Raw genomic sequence first — 23,528 nt, 5'->3', positions numbered from 1 at the left:
ACATCCCATGAATGAAGCCCCGTCAACATGACTGCGTTTGATGGTGTGTTATGGAAGTTCTGGCTCGTGACAAAAGGTTGGTACATGTCGAATAGATGATTCTAGCATACAAACAAATCAGGGCTGCATCAAACAGACCATAGGCTGCTACTACTACATGGAGGACCATGGTCAGGCTGTCTCAAACAAGGAACAGAATGAACATGTGCAGTGAATAACTGATGTCTTTCCATGTGCCAGCAAGTGACAGAACACTCCAAGACACTGATTGCCTTTGTCGACCCGCGGGGTTTGCAGTCGGCTGTTTGGTGGCGTCGCGCATGCCTCGGGGGTCCGCGCTGTTTCACGAGATGATGCTCGCAATGACATAGTAGCGCGCATCTTACACCTGCACCTGCTGCTTTCTCTTACCACACCGAGCCTTCCACCAACCCAAGACTCACCCCGGTGGCTGGCCCACGAAACCAGCACTTCGTACTACAAACAACTTCACCGTTGGAGTTTCGTTATTCCCTCCGCCCACCACTCGCGTCCCCCACCATCCCGCCGCGAAAGCTGCACCATGTACATGTCCTTGCACGAGCAAGAACTATGCCGACACCTGCGCGAACTCCCCCGACGACACAACTACCGCTTTGAGCTCGCCGCTGACCGAGAGCTACGCGAGATTCTCTTCCGCTCTCTTGCTGGCCGTCCCGAATTCCTAGCGCACTTCTTCCCCAATGGGCTTCCCACGGATGCGGAGAAGGCCTGGAGTCTGCGCGACGCCCAGGGTGCCGTAGAAGGCGCCGAATACACAGCAGCCGCGAGAGGAAAGCCTTGCGGGCATATATTCAAGAACGGCGAGGCTACATACCGGTGTAAGACGTGCAGCGCCGACGACACCTGCGTGCTGTGCGCCCGCTGCTTTGACGCTTCCGACCATGAGGGGCACCAGGTCTTTGTCAGCGTCTCGCCCGGCAACTCTGGCTGCTGCGACTGCGGAGATGACGAGGCCTGGATACGGCCGGTACACTGCAACATACACTCGATAGACCCTGAGCGCGAGTCCAAGGCGGCAGGCAAGGCGAGAGAGGGTTCTATGCTACCAGACGAACTCGCAGAGACCATTCGCACCACTATTGCACGGACCCTCGACTACCTCATCGACGTCTTCTCCTGCTCCCCGGAGCAACTGCGCCACCCCAAGTCTGAAGAGTCGATCCTCGACGACGAGCGCAAGTCGCGCCTTACCTCACGATGGTACGACCTGGGCGACGAGACAGAGGAATGCGAAGAGTTCTGCCTAGTGCTGTGGAATGATGAGAAACACACGGTCAACGACGTCAGAGATCAGGTCGCTCGTGCGTGCAAACAGAAGCTGGCGTTCGGCCTGGCCAAGGCCTATGAGATCAACGACGTCGGCCGCAGTGCCATAGTCTACAGGACCGACCTGAAAGACCTCCTTCGTATGGCCAAGATTATCGAGGAGATCAAGCTCACTGTCACCATTCGATCCGCGAGAGACACGTTCCGAGAGCAGATGGGTGGTGTACTCATTGAGTGGATACAGGATATCGCAGGCTGCAGTGTCGGCGAGGACAACCAAATACTTCGCCGCACCGTCTGTGAGGAACTCCTCAAGCCCTGGCGCATTGGCAGCGAAGCATCAAACCAGAGTATCGGCAAGAACGGTCTGGATGATCACGAGATGGAAGACAAGGAAGCTGAAATGGATGGCTTCTTCAACGGCATGCTATTACAGCGACGAGCTCGTATCATCCGGGTCCAGCGACAGCGAACCACCGATACCAACGACGACACTACAGCTTCTGACGACGACGATGACGACGATGGCGGGCCTGCAGCAGATACCCAAGATGATATGGACATTGACGAGGTCGGCGCTCAGGACAACGATGGCGACGTGGAGATGGAGGCATACGAAAGCGCAGACGAGGCGCTTGAAGTCTCTGAAGCCACAATGGCAGGCTACCCTGCTCCCCCACCACCGCCACCACCACCTGCACACCCGCAGCGTGCTCGACTCGAGCAGAGTGTCACGCCGGCCGAGTCAGACAGTGAGCCTATGGTTGGCGCACCGTCTCTCAGCCATGCCGAGCCGATACTGCCGGTTCCAGAGACGCCTCATACCCGGTCACTACCACTACGGCCAGCGCGGCCAGCCAAATACTGGTTAGAACGGCCTGAAAGTTACGGTAAGAAGCCTGGAACGCCACCTCACGAAGATCTCTGGCAACGTCTCAGGCTTGATCACTTGATATTGTATGATTTGCGCATGTGGAAGCAATTGCGCATCGGTATCCGCGACGTCTTCATCAGCACCGTCGTCACCATTCCTGAGTTCAAGCGCCTCTTAGGTCTACGCTTTGCCGGCGTCTATACTGCTCTCGCACAACTTTACCTCATTGCCGACCGTGAGCCTGACCACTCCATCATCAACCTTTCTCTGCAGATGTTGACAACTCCGTCTATTACGTCCGAGGTTGTCGAACGTGGCAACTTCCTTACAAACCTCATGGCTATTCTCTACACCTTCTTGACTACCCGTCAGGTCGGCTACCCTTCAAATGTCGACCCCAGAGCAACACTAGCTTTCGAGCAGGGGGCTGTGACTAACCGGCGAATGTATCACTTCTTCCTCGATATGAAGTATCTGTTGGGTTCCGAATTCGTCCAGGAGCGAATTCGCGAAGAGCCGCGGTACCTCTTACAGTTCTTAGACCTCGTAAAGCTTCACCAAGGTATCTGTCCTAATGTTCGCCAAGTGGGCGAGCATCTTGAGTTTGAGTCGGAAGCATGGATCAGCGCTTCTCTCATCACCCGAGAAATCAACAAGTTGTGTAGACACTTTGCCGAATCATTTGCCTGGAGCCGCGGTCAGGACCCGTCCAACATCCAGCGTGCTATTCGTGCAGCCGCCAAGGTAGCCATCATCAATTCTCTAGGCGCTGAACGTAGACGCTTTGACCAGACCGAGCTCAAAGAAGAGACCAGGTTCAAGACGTTGGAGGTCTTTGAATTTGACGCCGAACCCTCTACCTTCTATGGGCCATCGTACAAGGTTGTCGATTACGTTGTCGCGGCACAGCCCATGAGCTTCCATCACGCACTTCATTACACTCTATCATGGCTCATTGATCGAGCGCGGAGCATGGATCGGAACGACATCTTGCGCTTGCTTCTATTCTCCCCCAGCGAACTGCAGATGGACTACAACCCGGCGATGGTGTCCATTCCCGTGCATCAACCTGAGGAATACCTATTAGCCATGTTCGACTTTCCCCTCCGGGTGTGCTCATGGCTAGCTCAGATGCGTGCAGGCATTTGGGTCAGAAACGGCATCACATTGCGACATCAGATGACGCAGTATCGAAGTGTATCACAGAGAGACGTGTCGCACCAGCGAGATATTTTCCTCCTACAGTCTGCACTCATCCTTTGCGATCCGTCGGTCTTCCTAGCGTCAATGATCGACCGATTCGGACTAAACGGATGGATGACTGGCAAGTACGAAGCCAGTCACCATGGGTTCGAGGACAGCCAAGCTATTGACGTGGTCGAGGACTTTGTGCATCTGCTCATCATCATTCTCAGCGAGCGCACATCGTTGATACCTGCGGAGGACAACGATGAGTCTCAATTAGCGTCTATGCGCAAAGACATTGCTCATGTACTGTGCTTCAAGCCACTCTCTTTCTCTGACATGACCGCACGACTGTCAGATCGGATTCAGAATATGGACGAGTTCCCCGCTGTCTTGTCTGAAATGACTAGATTCCGAGCTCCAGAGGGATTATCTGATAGCGGGACTTTCGAACTGAAGGAGGAGTACATCGATTTGGTAGATCCTTACCTTCATCAGTACAACCGCAACCAGAGAGAGGAAGCAGAGAACACATACAAGGCCTACATGGCGAAGAAGACTGGAAAACAAGCTAGCGACATCGTCTATGAGCCGAAGCTCCGCCCGATCCCTTCAGGTCTGTTCCAAGACCTGTCGGCATTCACCAGAACACCGTTGTTTACGCAGATCATATACTACCTACTGGCATATGGGTTGAGGGCAGGATCGGCCACACCGAGCATACCAGCCACTCGCGTGGAAACATACATCCAGTTTGTCTTACAGCTCCTTCTTGTCGCTATCCTCGAGGACAAGAGTGGAGAGCATGGGTGGTCCGAGAAGATGCCCGACTCTTTTGTCACGTCAGTGTTGACCAAGAACGCAAATGTGGGCGTCAAAGACCACCCCACTGTTCTATCGATCCTGAAAACCCTGCAAGACAACGAAGCCTTCAAGGCATGCGAGCCGAAGATAAGCCTGATTCTTCATAGGCTCAAGCAACGCCAACAAGAATCTTTCATCATTGCAGCGGCAGCAATCAACATGCCAGCCGACAGGATGGATACTGCCTCACCCGCACCTCAGGACAAGGAACACAAAGAGCTCAAAAAGAAGCAAGCACTCGACCGACAGGCGAAAGTTATGGCAGCCTTCAAAGAGCAACAGGGCAAGTTCTTGGCCAACCAGGAGTTCGACTGGGGTGAAGATGACTTTAGCGACTTGGAAGATGAGACCGGCGGGCTCGTTGAGCAAGAGAAGACCCTGAAATACCCCTCCGGTACATGCATCTTGTGTCAGGAAGACTGCAACGAGCAGAGACTCTACGGTTCTTTTGGATATATTTCTGAGAGCAGAATCATGCGGCAAACTCCTCTCGAGGATGAAGAGTGGGTGGACGAAGTCGTGCAGACGCCGGCCAGTCTCGATCGATCTGCTGAGGACCTGCGCCCATTCGGTGTGGCCGGCAAGAACCGGCGTACGGTAGAGAAGGTCACTGCTTCAGGTGAGCGCGTTACCAGCGAAAGACAAGAACTAGGAAAAGGATTCCCTCCTCTTTCGGTCACACCCGGTCCAGTCACTACTGGTTGCGGACACATCATGCATTTTGCATGCTTTGAGGTATACCTGAACGCTACGCAACGACGTCATGTCAGCCAGATTGCGCGCAATCACCCCGAGCGGCCTGAGCTAAAGGAGTTTATGTGTCCCCTGTGCAAGGCCCTTGGAAACATCTTTTTGCCAATCATCTGGAAAGCAAAGAAGGTGTCTAGCACGGGCGTCCTTGAGACGGAGGAGCCATTCGATACCTGGCTGGAATCACAACTGGTTGCAACCCACAAGAGTCTGGAGAAGGGTCTCAAGGTTCCAGCAGACTTGTCGCACGATCAAAAGATGCTGTATGAATACGCAGAACGGGACTTCATCCAGCCAATATCGAGTCGTTTGCCTGATCTGCTGAAGCCACCGCTACCTTCGACTGGCCTTGCTCTGTCACAATCAGGACAACTTGCACCTCGGTTCCAGGTCCCAGCGTTCCTGGGTGTGCAGCCTCCTGAGGCCGCTGAAGCTGGCTTAGGATCTTCTCAGAGCAGTCCAGCTCTCACACAGGATGTTCCAATGGGAGAATTGATCAAGATCTACCATAGGCTGAGAGAGACCTTGAAAGTCAACAACGTTCACTCCTCGTTCGCATATCCGCATACACCCGCAGTTACAAATGACTTCACGCATACCGACGCGCTTGCACAAGCTCTTGGGTATTCTATCGCCGCCGCCGAGATTGCTCAGCGAGGCGTGCAGTCCGAATCGGTGCGTGGGACGTTGATCGACAAGATCTCTCCGCAAGCGATCACCCATCTCCGGGTGTTCTCTGAGACTGTCTCGTCGTACATCGCCATCGGAAGCCTTCGCGGTCAGGGCCCAACCAAGACCACGGATGAATTTTCGGAGAATCAGCGTCGCCAGTTCCGCCAGCTGTTGGTCGGACATCCAGGCATCTCTGACCCAGATGTACTGAGTTTCGATCTTAAGAGCATCGCACCGTTACTATGCCAAGATCCGTTCATCTTCCTCTCAGAGTGCGCGGTAGGCGTCGTGCCGGCAACCAATCTCGACATCCACCACATAATGCGGCTGTGTTACCTTGCTGAGATCGTGCGGGTTGTCTTTGTTTTCGGACTAGGTGTGAAGAACCAGGCTGCCGAGGAGATGGCACTGCATCCAGAACCCTTCGTGTCGTCTCCCGAGCAGTTTATCAGTGAGGAGAAAGTCAGTAATGGGTTCATGTCGTCGCCTGACCAGATGAACAACCTGCTCTTCTTTGTCTGTGTCGTTTTCAACGTCGTCAACACAGGCGACTCACCCGCCTCGCTGGACACAGATAATATGTCCATTCCACCACAGTTCAAAGAACCCAACTTCCTCGGCTTCATACAAACCATGGTTTCAACCTACGCCCTGCCTTTCGTCCGTAAAGCGGCTATTCTCATGCACGTGCGCTACGGTATCGACCTCCCACTTGTCCCCGCCGAACGCGCGGACGAGCCCGAGCTCGCACGTCTCTCCTCCATCCTCCGACTACCGTCCCTCGACGAGATATTTGCTTCCTTCGCTAGCGGTACATCAGCAGCCCACACAACGCGCTCCATCGTAGGAGGTTGGCTCCGCCATCTCCTCTGGGCCCAAGCCGGCAACAACCCGCTCAAGCCCGTAGTCTCCCTCTCCCACCCCGCGATCTTCGAACTCGTCGGCCTACCGAAGAACTACGACACCCTAACCGACGAAGCGATACGCCGCCGCTGCCCCACAACCGGCAAAGAACTGACAGATCCCGCGCTCTGCCTGTTCTGTGGCGAGATCATGTGCAGCCAAGCCGTATGCTGCATGACAAATAAGAACCGTGGAGGCTGTAATCAGCATCTAGCAAAGTACGTTCTCCCCTCACATGCCTTACACCCTCCAAGAACTCATACTAACACATCAACCCCACAGATGCGGCGGCCAAATCGGTCTCTTCATACACATCCGCAAATGCATGATTCTCTTCCTCAATCTCGACCACGGGACCTGGCACGTCGCGCCTTACCTCGACAAGCACGGTGAAGTCGACCCTGCGCTGCGCCGTCACCACCAGCTTTTCCTAAACCAGAAGCGGTATGATGCATTGCTGAGGAAGGTTTGGCTGGAAGGCGGAGTGCAGAGTCTTATCGCGAGGAGGCTGGAGGGCGATGTTAACAACGGGGGGTGGGAGAGCTTGTAGATTTCGGGGTCTCATTGTTATGATTGTACAAGTGTAGCGTTTGTAGTAGGCGTTTTGCAATTGATTATATTGTATGTGGCATGCCTTGAAGATGAATGGTGTTGTCACGTTGAATGGTGTTCATGTAGAACATACTTCATACTTCCCGAGAGCAAACTGAGCTTTTGTGTTTGAGTGAAGATACATCGTGTTATAAATGATGGGGCACCCACGTTATCAAATCGACCAAGAATATGTCCAAAAATATAAAGCGGTGATTCAGCCCTCGGAGTTATTCGAGGACTTCGACGATCGCAACGCGTTACATGCCTGTCGTCATCATCATAGTCTCGGCCCGCTGACAGCCATTGGCGGGATGACAATATCAATGCTGGGCTGCATGAGCATACAGCTTACCTTCGACTTCTTGTATATGTTCATTTCCAAGAAGTCCGCCTTTTTATGTTGCCAGTTCATCGTGGGAGGTACGTCGAACCAGTATACCCTCCGGGAGTTCGCGTTTTACCAATTCCTAATACCAGTTCTCCGTGCAAATCTTATCGATGTCTTCCGCGCGTAGATACCGGAGGTGGTCTCGTGTGCCGTACGTCATGTTCAGTTCGTCGTCGATGGGGAGGTCGGTGGGAAGCACGATCGCGGGGGCTGGGATTGGAGTTCAACTAAACCAGGCATAGAACTTTATGCGAATTAGTATTCGTCGTAGTTGTCACAGTGTTTACTTACTGCCTCCATGTTGCTGTAAAGCGTGGTAAAGCGTGCTTGCGAGCGCATGTCCGGGACCTTCGAGCCATGAATCAGGTTGTATCGAAGCGCGGAAGAGTCATACACCGAGTTCGCACACCATGATCTTGCGCAAGCGCTTGTCTGCTCATAAACTCTTCTCGCTCCAGGTGTCCGGCTACGGACAGCGGTTCCCCGAAAGCAGCAGCTGCTGGTTTGTTACATGCTGATTGTTAGTCATTGGTCGCTCCGCCGAAATTCACACCTAACGACATGGAGACTTTCTAAGCAAAGAGACAGTGACGTCGGTCTTTTCATCGCGTTGTGGCCAAATTGATGGTGTCGCTCGTGCGTTGTTGATGTCGTTATCTAAGGATTGAGCCAGAAGACGCGTCGACCCGTGGACGCGTCAGAGCTCCCGAGGTCCGCGCGCCAAGACTACCTAGCCTGCTTCCAAACACCTGACAGCTGCGCCAGCTTGGGGTACATTCATTGACATGGCACTCCTGCAAGAATACGCATATCGCATGAATCACCTAGATAGTTTCACCATCGCAAGCGCACACTCTGTATTGCGATTAGCAGACAACGGAGCCCAGCCTGAACAGCAAGCCACAGCGCGCAGAGAGAAGCTCGACCGCATGAACAACATTTAGGTAAACGATTAAGTTTAATAAATGTTAATCTACAGAGCTTGAGAAGAGGAAACTAGACTTGGAGACAGCGAAACCTCAGTCTCCGCCTACTCATCCCAATTATGATAAGCAACGGGTGAGATATCCTGTCCACCATACGCGGTGCCACCAAAGTCGAGGTAGCCCTGCGCCCCCGAGTAAGGAATGCGCGCGATATCCTCATAATCGCCCATAACCCACACACTCTGCATACCCATAATCATATGTTGCAGCACATGACAATGCAGCATCCAGCAGCCCGGGTCCAACACCCTCAGTCTCCAGCAGCGCCATCCGCCGTCCTCTCCCGCTGTGCCCTTGGTACGGTAGCGGTACAGATTCGTGGTATCGCGCCTAACGGGGTTGTAATTCTCGAGCTTCTTCTCGTTCTCAACAGGATCGAATGTGCCATTTCCGCTGCCGCAGTCGTAGAAGTGCGCGCCGTGGAGATGGAAAGGGTGGTAGTCGAAGCCGCCGTTGTTGTCGACGAGAGAGCCTGTGTTTTCTAGGATGATCTCGATGACTTCGCCGAGTTTGGCGGGCCAGGTTAGCGTGTATGGGTCCCAGCCACCGTTGGCCATGGCGGCGGTGTAGTTGGGCATGGCTGCGGGGCCGTTCTTGTAGATGTCGACGAGGTAGGGCGGGCTGTTGGCGGTGGTCTCTTCGGTCCAGTTTAGGCCGTCGAGTTGCCAGATTGTAGTGGATTGCTTGAGTTGCACGTTGTTGATGTGAACGCGGCGGGTTATCTCCGAGGCTTTGGGGAAGTTGTTGGGGACAAGGGGCTCGAGAGCGTACTCGAGGAAGTCGTAGGTGGCGTTGGTGAAGGTTAGAGGGGCGACCGTGGGCGCGGTGGTGGTCTTGGGTCCTGAGCTTGGGTAGCGCAGGATACCGAAGCCGGTATAGATTGCAGGTCGGTCTTTGGTCTCCCATTGCATGATGTATTCGGTCTGGTTGCCGAGCTCCTCTACTGTCTTTGTGCTGAAGAGGGCGTCGAAACGTTGGCCGGATGAAAGCATCATGTGGTCTGTAGTGTGGGGTTGCGTGTAGCCACCATCGGCTTCGATAACGTCGAACTTGGAATGGCCCTCGATACCGAACGATACCATCGATATGGCTGTTGCACCTACAAAGCGCATGCGGTAGGTCTTACCCGGTTCGACTTCGATGACTGGTAGCTCACAAGTGCCCTCGCCAGCTGTTTCACCAATGGCAACACCGACACCATTTAGAAGCACTGCGTTGACCTCACCAGTCCACTTGAATGGCGTCGCAACGAGACCATCTTCCATTACCTCATCAGTCTTGTTGTAGTAGTCTTGGAGGAAGACGATGCGCTCTTCATCGTACTCAAACGGAGGAGGACCAAAGTCTTCGATGATGAGCGGCCCTGCTGCAGAGATGGCCTGGAAGCCGATATGAGAGTGGTAGAAGTAGGTTCCGGCATCCTCGACCTCAGGATGAATCTCATAGTCGAAGCATTTGTGAGGTGCGATCGGCCATTGGCTGACAGGTGAGCCATCACTGAAAGGTGCAGTACGTTGACTGAGGCCATGCCAATGCTAGTGCGTATTAGTTATCTATTTGTGCCATAGTCTAGTTTATCCATACCATGGTTGTGTTGTACTCTTCCATGTCATTGCAGACTCGCACCCAACTCGTCTTCCCGGCTGGGAGACGTAGTTCGGGTCCAGGGGATGTACCGTTTACCAACGCAGACATGCGAGTCTGGCATGCTACAGTATGGTTCTCGTATGTAACCGAAAGGTAGAAGTCCGGGGTGAATCCTCCATCATGAGTGTGGAGACATGAGTCGTTCTTTCCTGCGGGGTAGGATTCGTTCGTCCCTGTCGGATAGGGTGCATTCAACTCTTCGCCCACGACTGAACGCGCCGCTCCCAATAGCAAACCAAAGAGCAATGGGATGAACATCTTGGATGAGATGCGATGAACTGAAGTGAGGTATCGAGTAAGCACTGCCCAGCCTTATAAGCACACCTCCTAATATATCACGTCAAGGTGGCGCGCCTCCTCTGGCGGTGCACAATCTGACACAGCTAGTTTACCATCTACGAACCGTGATCTACGTCAGCATCGCTGACGGCAGGGTTAGACCCATGAGGGCCGTTAGTACAGCCCAACACTTCCTGGAGAAGGCCCGAGATCTCGCCGAACGCGAAAGCTACCGTCTAGATGGCAATTAGTTTGTGACCCTGCGTCCGTCCACAACATCGCGAAACATATTCTCCATGTTCAGCAGAGCGTCAATACGTTGTATACAAAAATACTTGCGGCTGTCAAAATAGAGTTGCCATCGTCGCGAGGAGTTTAGGTTTCCTGCTAACGCACCGTAAACCCCCTATCAGACTTGGGTGCGGACCGAATGGCGGTGCTTACTCGCCATTGCAATTACCGGATCGTCCGGGAGGTACTGTAGAACAGATGGAAGTCGACTAGAAGCACAGAAGTAATGAATAGCCTGAATGGCGATGAAGACAGTCTCGCCGGGCCCCTGATCATCAAACCTTGAGAAGCACCGACTATAAGTACAACTTTGTACCATCTGCAGCCTTACCCAACGGCAGTTCTCCCTCTATATATACATCGGCCCTCCTCTTCTGAAACCGCGTCGCATCGTCAACGTCATCGATATCATGTTCGCCCAATTCGTCTTACCGTTCCTCGCGATGCAGATGCTCGCATCAGCAACTCCGCATCAACACCGAAGAGCCAACGGCGTCGAGATTACGAGTCTGACAAAAAATGTCACATCGACTAGCGGAACCGGCAATGTCGCTGCGGCGGGTAACCTTTCACCATTCGGCGACATTGGTGTAGGCTGCGGCATCAACTGGCAAGCCGATGTGTCGTACGGAGGTATGTATTCCAATTACTATGCGGCCGGTTTTAACTAACGCACGCGATACAGGCGGACTCCAGGCTGGATCCAGCGACTTTGGTCTGGGAAGCGGCTTCAACATGACCCCGGAAGCCATCATCATCGGCGCTGGAATCGGCATGAATGCGGCGAACGCGAGCGCGAACATCCAGTTTCATGGGTCGAAGAACGGAAGCGTCGAGCTAGTATTCGAGAGTTCCGCACCGATCGTGTGCACGCCAGGGTTCAAGGATGGAAAGTCGACTGTTTCATGCAAGACAGTGTCTGTGTAGATGGTGGCAAACTAGGAGAGTTCGATCGATACCAGATGCACCGTGTGGAGCATACGAAGTAGTTGGGAAGGACGAGGAGTGGGAAAGAGAAAGAGCAGAGAGGAGATGGCCCGTGCGACTAGCGAACCCCGCCATCAATTGATTGCATATGGGCTACGGGGAAGCTAATCTTCGTCTTCATCCTGCAGACATCGTAAATCTTGATATTATTTTAATAGAGAACTTGAAACAGTGCATGCCTCTTGGGGCGCACCTACAAGGAATCGAGCCTCATACTCTCGATCCATCTTGACCCTTTGGATGCATCTCCTCTCCAAACGCACTCCCATCGGCTGGACTTTCATTTTGCGCTTGCGGTGTACTTCTTCAGGATGAAGCCGAAGTACTGGAAAGTGTCGCCTCCACCCATAATCTCCATCTCAAGATCCCACTCGTTATCCCGATTCAGGATAGGCTTGATGAAGTGTGGCTGGCGGTATGTGATGTAGAGAAAGACACCGTCATCTTTCAATACCCTCCAGACCTTTGCGCAATTAGCATACGTTGAAGTTCAAACTTACGCCTCATTCATCTACTCACCTCGCTAAGATATCTGCCACTGTTCTCCATAACTTCCTCGGGTGGACTCCATGGACTGCCGTAGATCATGGCATCTAGCGTGCCTTTGTCAAAGGCGACATCCACGGAGTTGCTGTCGATACCTTTCATATCCCGCACATCGCCAACTCTCCACTCTACTTGAGGTTCATCCGAGTGCCGCGATTTCATCAGATCGACGACTATTGAGGAAAAGTCAATGCAGAGCTGGTTCGTGTAGCCTCGCTTTAGGAGATCGTATGGGACGGTCTGGCGACGGGTCAGTCATTCAGAACATGTAATTACAGAAAACAATTTGCGCATTTCTAGAGGATGAAAGCCGATGTCAAAACAAAGGCTATCATATGTTGGGTTATGAATTTTGCGCTGCTCACGTCGTTCCGCAGTTTGATGATGGGAAACCTACACTATCGCCGCTGCCCAAATGGAGAATTTTTCCATCCTTCCCCTCTTCCCTTGTCTTGTCGAACAAATGCTTCTTGAAGAACGGCTCTAAGTCCTCGAAAGCGCGAAACCACTCATGTGTTGGCTTGGTTCCGTCGGCCTTTGCGTACCGTTGGTCCCAAAACTCTGAATGGCCGAGCGCTTGCGCCTCGTCAGTACTGGACGGCATGGTGTGTCTGGTCGAGCGCGATTTTCGTGCAGTCGTTTAGAGAGGACTCATAGAAAGAAAATACTTGCGCAACCCGTTAGATCAAAGACTTGGCCGCTATGCAGTTGTGGCGCAGTTGCTGCCCTTCAATTTGAGGCAAGGATGTGGGGCATCGGCGCGCTTATCTAGGCAAGTGCGACAGTGAGACGCAACCCTACGCATTACCTAGGGAAATGCTAACCCTTCGTACAAAAGTCGCAGAACAGACATCATGATGCGCCATCAACCAGTACCATAGATGCGCGTGTCTCGACGCTTGCAGGCTTGCTCGAAGGAATGGACGCGCGAGAGCGCGTCATAGCAGGCCGCGCATCCGTGTCACAGGAGGACCAAAAAGAGAAGCCGCAGGCTGGCGCGTAATCAAGTTCTATGGCGGCAACAGATAAGAGTATGTTACACAAGACCCCAATCTATTATCTGACATGTATATATCCGCATCCTCTGCTAACTCAGTCGTAGTAAGGCACTAATCCCACGGTCGTGCTCGTAAAACCCATTCCGTTTGCCTGGTCCGTCGGCCAGTACATCGCCGTATTGGGAGCACGGGGAGAAACATGGTACAGTACTGTAGAAAAGGATGTCAGCTCGCTATCCAGTCGCGATCTGCCAGGGAAGGAGTACTCACACCGCATTGACAACATCGCCAGACACAAGCCGTTGTTTCCTCCCGAGGCACAGTCAGTTGAACTAGTTTGCAGGTGGAAGAGGGATGCCATACAGGCACGCTCATCCATACCATCACGGCCATGCTCGCCCACAGCTCCAGGGTCACAATCAGCCATAATGGCACGGTCATGTCGACGGCGGCTTCCCGTCTATGCCAGTTGAAGCAGAGCCAATGTCGTGACCCGCTGTGATATCACCTGTAGGACCGGTGCTGTTGTTTTGCGTTATAGGAGAGGCCTCAGGACAGGGAGAGCCCCAAACTAGTGCCAGACTGATACTGGCGATGCCGAATACTGCCACCACGGTGATCAGGAAGTCCCGATCCCAAGCGCTCTTGAATAGGCCCATTCCGCTGGACCAGAAGGTCTACCAATCTTTGTAAACGGAAAGACTTTTCCCGCGATGCGGATTCGATCGATGATGTAGTTGAGGAGTTGGGCGAAGAGAGGTGGCGGCGGCGAAGTCGTACAGGCGCAGATACGGTTCTGCTGGTAGCGAGATATCGAGGTCGGTGATGGGACGGAGTGGGATGAAAATGTGTGGCTAGATGTAGAGTGGGATCTTGGCTTCAGATGTGTCCAGGGATAGGTATATAAAGACCATTGTGCGACGGGTGTCAGCGCGGATTGTCCCGATTCCTGAAGGTCTGGGGTGGCGCATCTCTCATGCGCCACCCCAGCAGACCTTTCTAGGGTTAGCCGAGCAGAGAAAAGGTCCCTCCAGGGCTGTCAACTTCACCAAGATAGGCCAGTTCGCCATGCACAGCCTCGCATGATGCGCAGCTTAAGTGGCTAGTTCAGGAGGACCCCAGAGGACGAGGCATACCCTCGGTCTTATGCCAAAGGACTCGGCTCTTGAGCGTGCATGGTATGCAGGCTGTACAGGTTACACATGACGACATCCGATCACTTGTCGTTGGTCGTTGGCCAGTTGGGCAGCAAAACAATATATGAATGACCAGCCTAGGTCTGCCATTGGATGAACGCTCCAAGGCAGCAAGCTGAGATCCCCTCAGCCTGATAGAACAGAGCCGGACGGCATAGGTATATATCACGCGCTCTCATCTCGAGCGCAAAACATGTTCTACCTCTTCGCTGTCCATCTATCCAGGACAGCGCCAGCATCAAATCATCCGCAGTTGTACCATACTGCAAATCATGGGCCTTGATGACCAGAAACGTAACGCAAGGCGGCCTAACGAGCCTGTAAGAAATGTATTTGTTGTCTCTAGACCAGTTGCTAACATAGCGATAGGACACAAAGATCATTAAAAAGACAGGCAATGTGACAGGCAATACAGTGGATGGTATTACCACTGGAATACGAAATAAGGTTGGAAATGCGTTCGTGGGAGAGTCTGGGAGTATCGCTGCGAACAAGCGCGTTAGCAATGGTAACACTGGCATCGTGGTCAGGAAAGACCAAACGGGGATGAAGCGAATGGAGTACACTGGAAATATCACCGGCGACCATGTCAAGGGGTCGTCGACTGGTATCACCGATGAAGAGTAGATACTCTACCGATCTAGCTCGTTGACGCGTTCTCAACCTGCCAAGTTGGAAAGGCAAACATAGCGGTCGTATATCATATCAATGTTGTTTGTCGTGACGGGGATTCATGTAATGAACGCTATTCATGACGTCGACTGATACAGCGTTTGGTTTGCGCGTGATACTTTGGTCGCTTCCGATGTCTCATTCTGGGCCACGTTGAACATGCTGTTCCTTTTAGCTCTTTTGAAAGTTCTCGTTCTCGGACCTGTAAGACGTGTATGCTGATATTACATACTCGGTAAGTATCTCGCCAGCGGTATGGATAGTATACATCCGGGTTTCTCAAACGGATCAGCCACATCGGCGACACTTGATCACCAGATTCTAACTCCGGTGTTGATATCGCTAGAATCGAGGCCAACGTCCACAGACCCAGTTTCTCTGGAGATTCCTGTCGAAAAGGGTGAGTCTGATGCCTAGTAACGCGTTAGAGATATGCACTATTTGACTTGACGTAATGATGCCGGCGTCAACCTCGAGAGCTCACTCGCGGCGAAAACATGGGAGTACATTCAAGCAAAGCCTGAGTTTAAGAAAATCCCGCTTACAAATCTTCTGAGAGAAATTCCGGTATTGACATCATCAGCGCGACCGCCGACTCTGATGTTGCCCGTCCGCCCTGTTATATGTGCGCAACTGTTTGCATTATGCGACTGGGGAACCCCACCTGGTCCCATGCGCCTAGATTCCACCATCATTGCCGTTGCTGTAGAAGCTGTTAGCGCTTTTCTTGGCTAGTTGGTAACCGCTTGGGTCTACAACGGACGGGGTCCTGTAGAGTGTGCCTCACCGCTTTGAGACTTGAGTATCTCTTCTTGGAGCCTTGAGAAGGCGTTCCTTCTGCCCTCACCGTATATGAGCGGCATATGGACATCGAATATACCCAAAAGAGAGTACGCGAGGTCCTCTTCTCGTTTAGTTGAACGCGTATCTGCCCACGATAATCGCTCCTCAACGCTCGTCTCAAAGAGACTACCACCCTGAAGGACGCGCTTCGGTATCCTTGTTATGTTCACTATCTCCTGTAACCATGAGGATTTATCACCGATATGCTCGCCCTCGACCGAGTAGAAACCGAGGACCTTCGGGGCAACAAGTTCCTGTAGTGTCCATCCGCGAGTGAACCATCGGCTGGCTTGGAAGGAGCTGGTGTCTTTGATCGATACGTCCGACATATAGACATAACATTTTGCCGCCTCTTGATACCAGCGAAACATGGAGTTGATTGCTTCTGAGAGCTCCGCGCTGCTTGATTTGTCGATGCAGCAGGTATCAACCCAGAAGTATTCTAAACCATCCTTTGCTGCTTGCTCTGCGCAGAAGACAATTTTAGTATATCCCGGTTTCCTGCGGCTTGTGCTATCTGTAATGTCTTGCAGAGCAACTTCATCTGCGATGTCCTTCAAGCTGACCTCGTCGAGATCTGACCCCCACGTATGCGAAAGAATGGCGTAAGGTGGGGTGCCATTGCCCTGGAACTCAACCAGGCTGAGATGACCGTTTCCGAAATGCAGGAGGCGCATGAAGAGCGAGATTGAGGGACCGGTGCCAGTCGACAGCTTTGTATGCGACGAAATGAGCTCGACGTGAAGCTGGGGTTTGAGGCGTCGTGCGATCAACAATCGGTCATGTAACTACAGTCGGAAGCTGGTTAATGATGACGCATTCGGACGACGGAAAAGTGATGTCGACGATAGAGGGGTGGCGATAATGGCAGACAGTAACTAGGTCAGAAGGCAAGCTCGATCAGCCTTAAACGTGGCAGCCGCCACATGCAGCCTGAGTAACCGAGCTGGTGTTACCGCAAGCCATTCGTGCCTCCCCAAGTAGACTGTTGCATTCGGCTGATTGGCTAATATGAGCGAACATCATGCTGTATGACCTCTCACCAACACGTACAACAGTTATCGACGAACTGTTCAATGAGAGCGACCTTTTGTAGCTGAGCAGAAGTCACACGAAGACGCATGCTAATAGAAACGGATGCGCAACCCAAATTCATTTGCGATACCAAGGAACGTCGCGCAAAGCCTTGCGCCGGTGAAAAAGCCTATTGACCGGTAAGGAAACCTAGCTGATTTTTGGCCAATATGTTAGGTCACCATGTTGCCTAGCATCTGCCTTACACTGGTAGAGGCGAATTACTAGATTCGGCCGTTCATATTGTACCCGTTGGTTTTGACGTACGCATATTAGCATAATGCACTGCCTACATGAGCACTAGTCTCATAGAACTCGAATAGTGTATACTTCATTTATTCGTAGAATTCTGTTTTGTCTGTGAGCAGCGAACAATGTAACGTAATCCACGAATGCCTAACACAATGCCTAAACGGCACCTCTAAGCGCTCAGCCTCCAGCAACCACAGCCAAGCCCTCATATATCTGCCTCCTGACCCTAGAGAAAGTCGCCGCATCATTATTCCTTGGATCTAGATTACCATAGGCCCCTCCATCAATCTCAATCTGACCAGTGGCAGTTTTCCTTACCGCCACTGTTCCGTTAATGACCAATACACCCTCGCCTCTAAACTCAGCTTGCATGCCATTAGCATTCATGAGCTTCCTCAGATCAGCAAGGCGAAGATCGCCGACATGGAAAGGTTGTGCAACGGATCGAACAGCGGTAGCCATATTCGTAGGAACGACGTCGAGAATGGGTGTATCGTCATTCTTGTCGCTAGAAACGGGGACGGCAGGGGCGTCGAGTCGAGCTTTCTTCTTCGCAGGCGTATCGGCCTCTTCTTTGACTTCTGGCTCCAGGCTTGCAGCTGCGAGACGACCAGTGATGGCGACGACACCCATGCCGCGAACGTTCTGCCAACGGAGGTTGCGCACCATACTGCGGCTGAGCTTGACACTCCAGGCGTTCGTGTCGACACTGGCGTCGATCATCACGCCGACTGTGGGTGTGAAGACATCGATGGCGTTGGCAGAATCGGTGTTTGCGTTCAGCGCTATGCGACTGATCTCTGCAAGCTCCAGAGTCTCGCCTTCCTCACCACCCACGAAGATGAGCTTGCGAGGCTTGATAAGTGGAATAAGTTGCTGGATCGTGCGGCGGTCGTGTAGGCCTGAAAAGTCGACAAAGGCAATGCGACACCGGATTTCCAGGGTTTCCGACTCAATGATGACTTTCGATGGGCCTTCCACTTTGTCCGGATCGTCTTCTGGTTCGCTGTCCGATTCTCCGTCCTCGCCTTCTCGAGCCTCTTTGTCTTTCCGTCGTTTTTGATTGGCGTTGGCCTTGTTAGTGTCGGTGTTGTTCAGTAGGTCGTCCCACCTCCTCTTCTGGCCAACAGCGTTCTCCTTCTTAGTTCCCTCCCCACGAAGAGCTTCCCCAGCAGTGTTGTCTTCCTCTTCTGCGCGCGCAAAATCTTCGGGTCGGATCAGATCACCAAAGTCGTCCGCTCGACGCTTCTTGGCCTGGAACGGGAACATCTTCTCTTTTCCTTTCTTTCCTTGCACTTCATAGTCGTGGACGTTCTTGCGGCGTAAGAGTACGTTGACACCCAACTCCGCGTCTGTCATGCCAAGCTTGTTTCGTGCATGTTGAAGAGCGACGGTCGCGTTGAGGGCCTTTCCTCGGTATCCATCACCAGAGCCTTCCGAACTCTCTGACTCGGTGGATGATCGGTCGTCGACAACATCAGCGGATGTTTCGAGCATTGCTGCATTATCACCGCCCATGGTAGTTTGCCGTTGTCTCTGGCCGGCAAGGAACTGCTGATAAAGCGGAACCTCGTCTCCCTCGAGTGCGACTGTCCGTATAGTATTGAGCGGCGCTTGATCGCCCGCGGCGTCGACTATGGTTGTAGAAGGAGCGTCCTGCCCTGGCGAAGCGTTGCGCTGGTTCCACAGTTCCCAGAGATATCGGCCGAGACCCTTCTTCTGAGCGCCCAGTTGGCCAGCTCTTTCAGTGAGGATGACCAAGTTCTTTTCGTCGGCCGCCAGGCTTCGAATAGCATCTTTAGAGAATCCCCACTCGAGCGTCGCATCACTTGCTAGTATCACTCGCGGTCCATTGGCGCCTAGCATCCTAGCTACGCGGGTCTTGCGCTCAACCAGTGTGATATGTTTGAAGTCGAACGGGACTCTGGCGCGGTCTTCCTCTTTGCCGCTTTTGTTCCTCCGATCTTGATCCGCAGCGCTGGCTTCAAACTCCTTCACGATGCCCTCCTCCATCCATTCCAACATACTGCGTACGTATCGCATTGTTGCACCACCCGTTCGACTCGCAAGATAGACTTTTGCGCTTTGTAGTGAACCGCCCCCTTCGGCGTTTGTTGCCTCCCGCTCCCATGTTTCCTCAAGAAGATAGGCCAGTTCCAGTATACGAGCACTCGAGTCTGAGGGGATCAAGACGGTTCCGCCCTTGGCCACTGTGTCTTGAATCATCTCGAGGAGGGCCTCGTCTCGCTTGTTGGGCGATCTAGCCACCTTGACCATACTGGTGTTTTTGCTGCTGCAGATCAAGGCAGTTGGACGGCGCAACTGCTCCAGAACTTCAGAGCCACCAGTGCCAGGCCCTCCGAGCCAAGCAGCTCCGGAGAGGACATGCTCTCTGGCTTGGTTCCAGTCGACGGCATAGACGACCGACTCCATTCCATGCTGTATATGCCATATTGAACCTCCCAACGTGTGTCCAGCGCTGTATGCGGTAATGGTGAGACCATTGAGCGGAGGCGAATGCGGCGAAGGGATGGGTTGATGCGGTTGGGAATATCGAAGCGGATTTATGCGCGCGAAGTAATCGGCAATCTCTTGCGACGTAGGCGCCTGGAGAAGAATGTTGGGATTCTTTCCACCCGTGAGCGCCGAAGAGAAGGAGTATGCGGACTCGCTGAGAGCTTCGGTGGGGATAATGGACGAGGCGAGCGGCGTGGATTCGTACAGGTCTTGGAGCAGCGTCCGGCCGAGCGATATGACGGGGTTGGTCGCGTAGACGGGGATTCGCGTGAACAGAGGGAAGTTCTTGCAGCAGTGGACGTAGGCTCCGAGATGCGCAGTGGTCGCGTGAGTAAGCAGGATGAATGAGAGGGTGGGGACATGTCTGCAGTATCTGAATTAGTCATCGTGTATGTATCGTGTATTGCTATATAGCGACTTTGCTACCCGCTGCCCGTGTTTCCCAGGCGCGTGCAGCACATATGAACAGCCCATACTTCAGCTGTGCTCCACATCGCGTTCGCAGCCAGATCAAGGACCTACCTCTCTATCTCTTTGAGCTTCTCTACACTGAAACCTTCATCCCAGCCAACATCGATCAAGATTTGTATGCCTCCATCGAACTCCAGCAACGACTGCGACGCGGGTGAGGAGCTCTGTGCGCCCAGTAGGGGCGTGAAGTTGAACATAGTTGCAGCCGCTACTCAGTGTGATTTAGGCGACTCTAAGTCTCTGTACGCATGGTGTTCGCACGCTGGTTGATATGGTGAGGCGGTGATGTTGTCTCGTTAGTTGATGCTTGAGCAGTGACAACATGGCCGAACGCGTCTAAGCGCGTCGGAGCTCGGGGACCAATTGATCCGCGCGTCTGATCCCAGATCACGTGAACATTACCACCCTGCTGTCCGTACCACGAAAAGGCACCACGAGCGACGTACCGCCTACCTCATAACAATTTGCAAAGTGGGCGATACAAGCTGCTGTTTTTGGAGCTACGACACAATACCTGCTGCGGCAGAGCTCGTCAATCACCTAGGTAAGCCCGAAACACATCCACCCAACCCTCGCAGCAGCACCTGCCGCTAGAAGCATTTCTACACCCACATCGTTTCCGTATACTGGGTTTGTTTTGGTGTGGTTCATTAGCTCCTGCCTATGGTATGCAACTTGTACTGCAGGTCGACCCTGGAAGAGTCAAGCAGGCCCCGCCGCATACGTGTTCGCAGACAGCGGCAACAAACAGTCCCGTACTTTTCGAATTTAGTCGATCACCCGCCCGCGCCTGCATCCGCTGGGATATCTAGGGAGCCGTGGTTTCCTTATGGTAAGCAAACATGCACTGTGTCGGCCAGGTAGAAGTCTTGTGAGGGCGTTACGAGGCACACCGAACACTATCAGGATATAATTGTGAGTAGCAACTCGGAATCTTCGTATGAGGCTGCAAATGAAGTCGCGTTAGCATCCAAGGCGGAACTTCGGAACGAGACCGGCATGCAAAGCACTCAGCCCGCGCCACAAACATGCAGGAGTCGCACTGCGCATTCAACAAACCTCATCCTGGCTCATGTACAGCAGACACGGGTGGCCTCCAGGACAAGAACACGTCTGATCATCTCCTGATATTGTACCCACGCAAGTACCGGACAAGACGTCATGACAGATGTCAAACGGAATGGTCGGTAGTTTTCACGAACCGTTCATGGAACCCTTGATACTACTACTGCGAGTCGCCCAACTCCAGGCCAGACATGTTTTGATCATGGCTCAACACTTGCTGCATATGCAGCCGTCTGCACCTGTTGTCTGCGTCAATAGTGTTGGCGAATGGGACGGGAAGTGACCCCGCAGCCAAAGCACGCCGCTAAGGTCCTTATGCAAGTCATTCGCCTGTCCCCTTCGGCTGCATACGTCCGTCATTTTCGTTACGCAAAAACGGGCTAACAACGGTCAGCCATCGGGGCGCCGCTATCACCACGCAGGGACAATTGTCTGACCCATCTTTCTTGAGTTCATCTGATCTCTGTGTCGGTTGTCAGAATACTGTGCAATAAGTCGTGTGCTACGTCATGCACTCGTCGAGACGGGCATTTACTTCAGAGAAGACCACTGCTGATTCCAAATTGGGGACGGTAAGATCGAGAATGGGAACTAGGCTCCACCTTGCGATGAGACGGCGGGTCCGAGACATGATACTTTCCATCGAATCATGCCAAATGAGGAGCTTCGACAACTTGATTCACGGTCATCTGCCGGTGGTGGGTCTAGGCACTTGCGAGCGGTTGTCGAAGAACGCCGTAGCATGCTGCCCAAATCACATTTCGACGCGATTCAAGACTGCAAAAACCTTGGTCTTTGAGAGCATGCCTGACCATCTCGTCACGCAAGGAGAGGCGGCTTGTTATCGGGCTCTGCACTCGAGTCCGTCAAAGCTTTCGGCTGGGACCGAAGTCAGGGTACTGCGGAAACCCGCCCTGGAGCCAGCTTTGGGAGCGTGCCTTTGTGCCCGTCGTCCCGCTCCGGCCGCAAAGTAACCAGATCCTCAGCACGCAGGGAAGTCCACCGTGCGACACCACGGTTTCGAAAGCACGAAGCCCAAAAAGCGGAAGCCCTTGCTTGAGAATTGACATCTATACTGCTCGCGAAAAAAATGCCCAACCCAACGACAAAATATTGCAGTGCTCGGATCGCGACCTGCTGATAGGCTTACCAATTGCGGGGAGGGTGTATGCGAGCTTATGACATCTCAAACAAACTTTGGCCGGCCGTTAATCGCTGGACCTACCAGACGCTGCTGTCATTATTGTGATGATCTTTAGGGCTCGCAATCCCTGACGTGCCAGGTGTGGCTTGATGCTGGAAACACTCGATGCGGCCTGGTCGGGATGTCAGCATGTTAAGATCGTCTTGCCGGCTGCGCTCAATAACTCTCTATAACCAGATGACAAGGTCCGATTCGACCGGATCGCAAAGGTGGAGAAGTAGTGTCGTCAGGTCACACACACAAGACATCGCGGAGATGTAGCACGATGGGCTGGGCATCCTAGCGTGGGGCTGATTATCGGCTAGGGGCGCCTCAAGTATCGCGTACCGACTAGCCATTTGCGTGCGCGGCCGTGAAATGATGGCGTTTGTGTGGTGATGGTGGATAGCACATGGAGCAATTCAAATACATGGCGAACCGGATCTGATTGTCAGCGATTGAGCGATCAAAGTAGTGCGTCGCCGGGAAAGGTGTCCTACGGCGTTTGCACAAGACCTGCTGCTGATCCTGAATTGTCCGCCTTGAGCTGAAGACGGTGCAGCCAACGAGATCTGAGGAGTGGCTAGGCCTGCGAACCAAGATATGAAGCCGCTCGAAAGCGATTCATGCACCATTCGATACATACACTAGGAACATCACGTTTCAATGCTCCACGAGGTTTACAGCCTCCAGACGACTTAGCGCTCACACCGGCGACTGTTCACGAAGCCAACTGCAGCCCTCGCTACGTCTTGGGTTGTCGTCAACACTGTCCTTCGCCTGCCCGGTGCTTCAAATCGAGCGTCGGCCTACTCACTGTTTTAAGTCGACGGCGGCCCAGGGCGATGGTTACAGCGGGACCAGTGGACTCGTTCTAGGATTATCCTCCATTACCATCATTAGAGGCGAATTGGTGTCGTCGCTGCGACGCTACTTGAACACACTATATCCTCTCGCCTTTACCTTGCTGCGCAACCCGGTTC

At 53.1% G+C, this 23,528-nt stretch overlaps 7 protein-coding genes across 7 annotated transcripts; 3 read left to right on the top strand and 4 right to left on the bottom strand.

Moving 5' to 3' along the window:
* Positions 1 to 562: 562 nt before the first annotated feature.
* On the top strand, positions 563 to 7,106 carry J4E84_007791 (uncharacterized protein; the record flags this gene model as incomplete). The annotated part of the gene is made up of 2 exons (XM_049390371.1): positions 563 to 6,774; positions 6,839 to 7,106. The coding sequence occupies 2 exons, from the start codon at positions 563 to 565 to the stop codon at positions 7,104 to 7,106; spliced, it is 6,480 nt and encodes a 2,159-aa protein (XP_049241831.1).
* Positions 7,107 to 8,568: 1,462 nt separating this feature from the next.
* On the bottom strand, positions 8,569 to 10,132 carry J4E84_007790 (uncharacterized protein; the record flags this gene model as incomplete). Its single annotated transcript, XM_049390370.1, has 2 exons — positions 8,569 to 10,059; positions 10,109 to 10,132. 2 exons carry the CDS (start codon positions 10,130 to 10,132, stop codon positions 8,569 to 8,571), a joined length of 1,515 nt encoding a protein of 504 aa, XP_049241830.1.
* Positions 10,133 to 11,151: 1,019 nt separating this feature from the next.
* On the top strand, positions 11,152 to 11,668 carry J4E84_007789 (uncharacterized protein; the record flags this gene model as incomplete). Its single annotated transcript, XM_049390369.1, has 2 exons — positions 11,152 to 11,374; positions 11,427 to 11,668. 2 exons carry the CDS (start codon positions 11,152 to 11,154, stop codon positions 11,666 to 11,668), a joined length of 465 nt encoding a protein of 154 aa, XP_049241829.1.
* Positions 11,669 to 12,008: 340 nt separating this feature from the next.
* On the bottom strand, positions 12,009 to 12,878 carry J4E84_007788 (uncharacterized protein; the record flags this gene model as incomplete). The annotated part of the gene is made up of 3 exons (XM_049390368.1): positions 12,009 to 12,191; positions 12,248 to 12,514; positions 12,672 to 12,878. 3 exons carry the CDS (start codon positions 12,876 to 12,878, stop codon positions 12,009 to 12,011), a joined length of 657 nt encoding a protein of 218 aa, XP_049241828.1.
* A 1,862-nt stretch (positions 12,879 to 14,740) lies between these two features.
* On the top strand, positions 14,741 to 15,095 carry J4E84_007787 (uncharacterized protein; the record flags this gene model as incomplete). The annotated part of the gene is made up of 2 exons (XM_049390367.1): positions 14,741 to 14,788; positions 14,838 to 15,095. The coding sequence occupies 2 exons, from the start codon at positions 14,741 to 14,743 to the stop codon at positions 15,093 to 15,095; spliced, it is 306 nt and encodes a 101-aa protein (XP_049241827.1).
* Positions 15,096 to 15,892: 797 nt separating this feature from the next.
* Positions 15,893 to 16,660, bottom strand: J4E84_007786 (uncharacterized protein; the record flags this gene model as incomplete). The annotated part of the gene is made up of 1 exon (XM_049390366.1): positions 15,893 to 16,660. One exon carries the CDS (start codon positions 16,658 to 16,660, stop codon positions 15,893 to 15,895), a length of 768 nt encoding a protein of 255 aa, XP_049241826.1.
* An 826-nt stretch (positions 16,661 to 17,486) lies between these two features.
* Positions 17,487 to 20,494, bottom strand: J4E84_007785 (uncharacterized protein; the record flags this gene model as incomplete). The annotated part of the gene is made up of 2 exons (XM_049390365.1): positions 17,487 to 20,190; positions 20,349 to 20,494. 2 exons carry the CDS (start codon positions 20,492 to 20,494, stop codon positions 17,487 to 17,489), a joined length of 2,850 nt encoding a protein of 949 aa, XP_049241825.1.
* Positions 20,495 to 23,528: the final 3,034 nt, after the last annotated feature.

The sequence above is a fragment of the Alternaria hordeiaustralica genome (assembly GCF_023758085.1).
Source record: "Alternaria hordeiaustralica strain BMP 2776 chromosome Unknown scaffold_18, whole genome shotgun sequence".
NCBI classification, from domain to species: domain Eukaryota; kingdom Fungi; phylum Ascomycota; class Dothideomycetes; order Pleosporales; family Pleosporaceae; genus Alternaria; species Alternaria hordeiaustralica.
The sequence above is the reverse complement of the archived record's forward strand: the minus strand, read 5'-3'. Positions and strand labels throughout refer to the sequence as shown.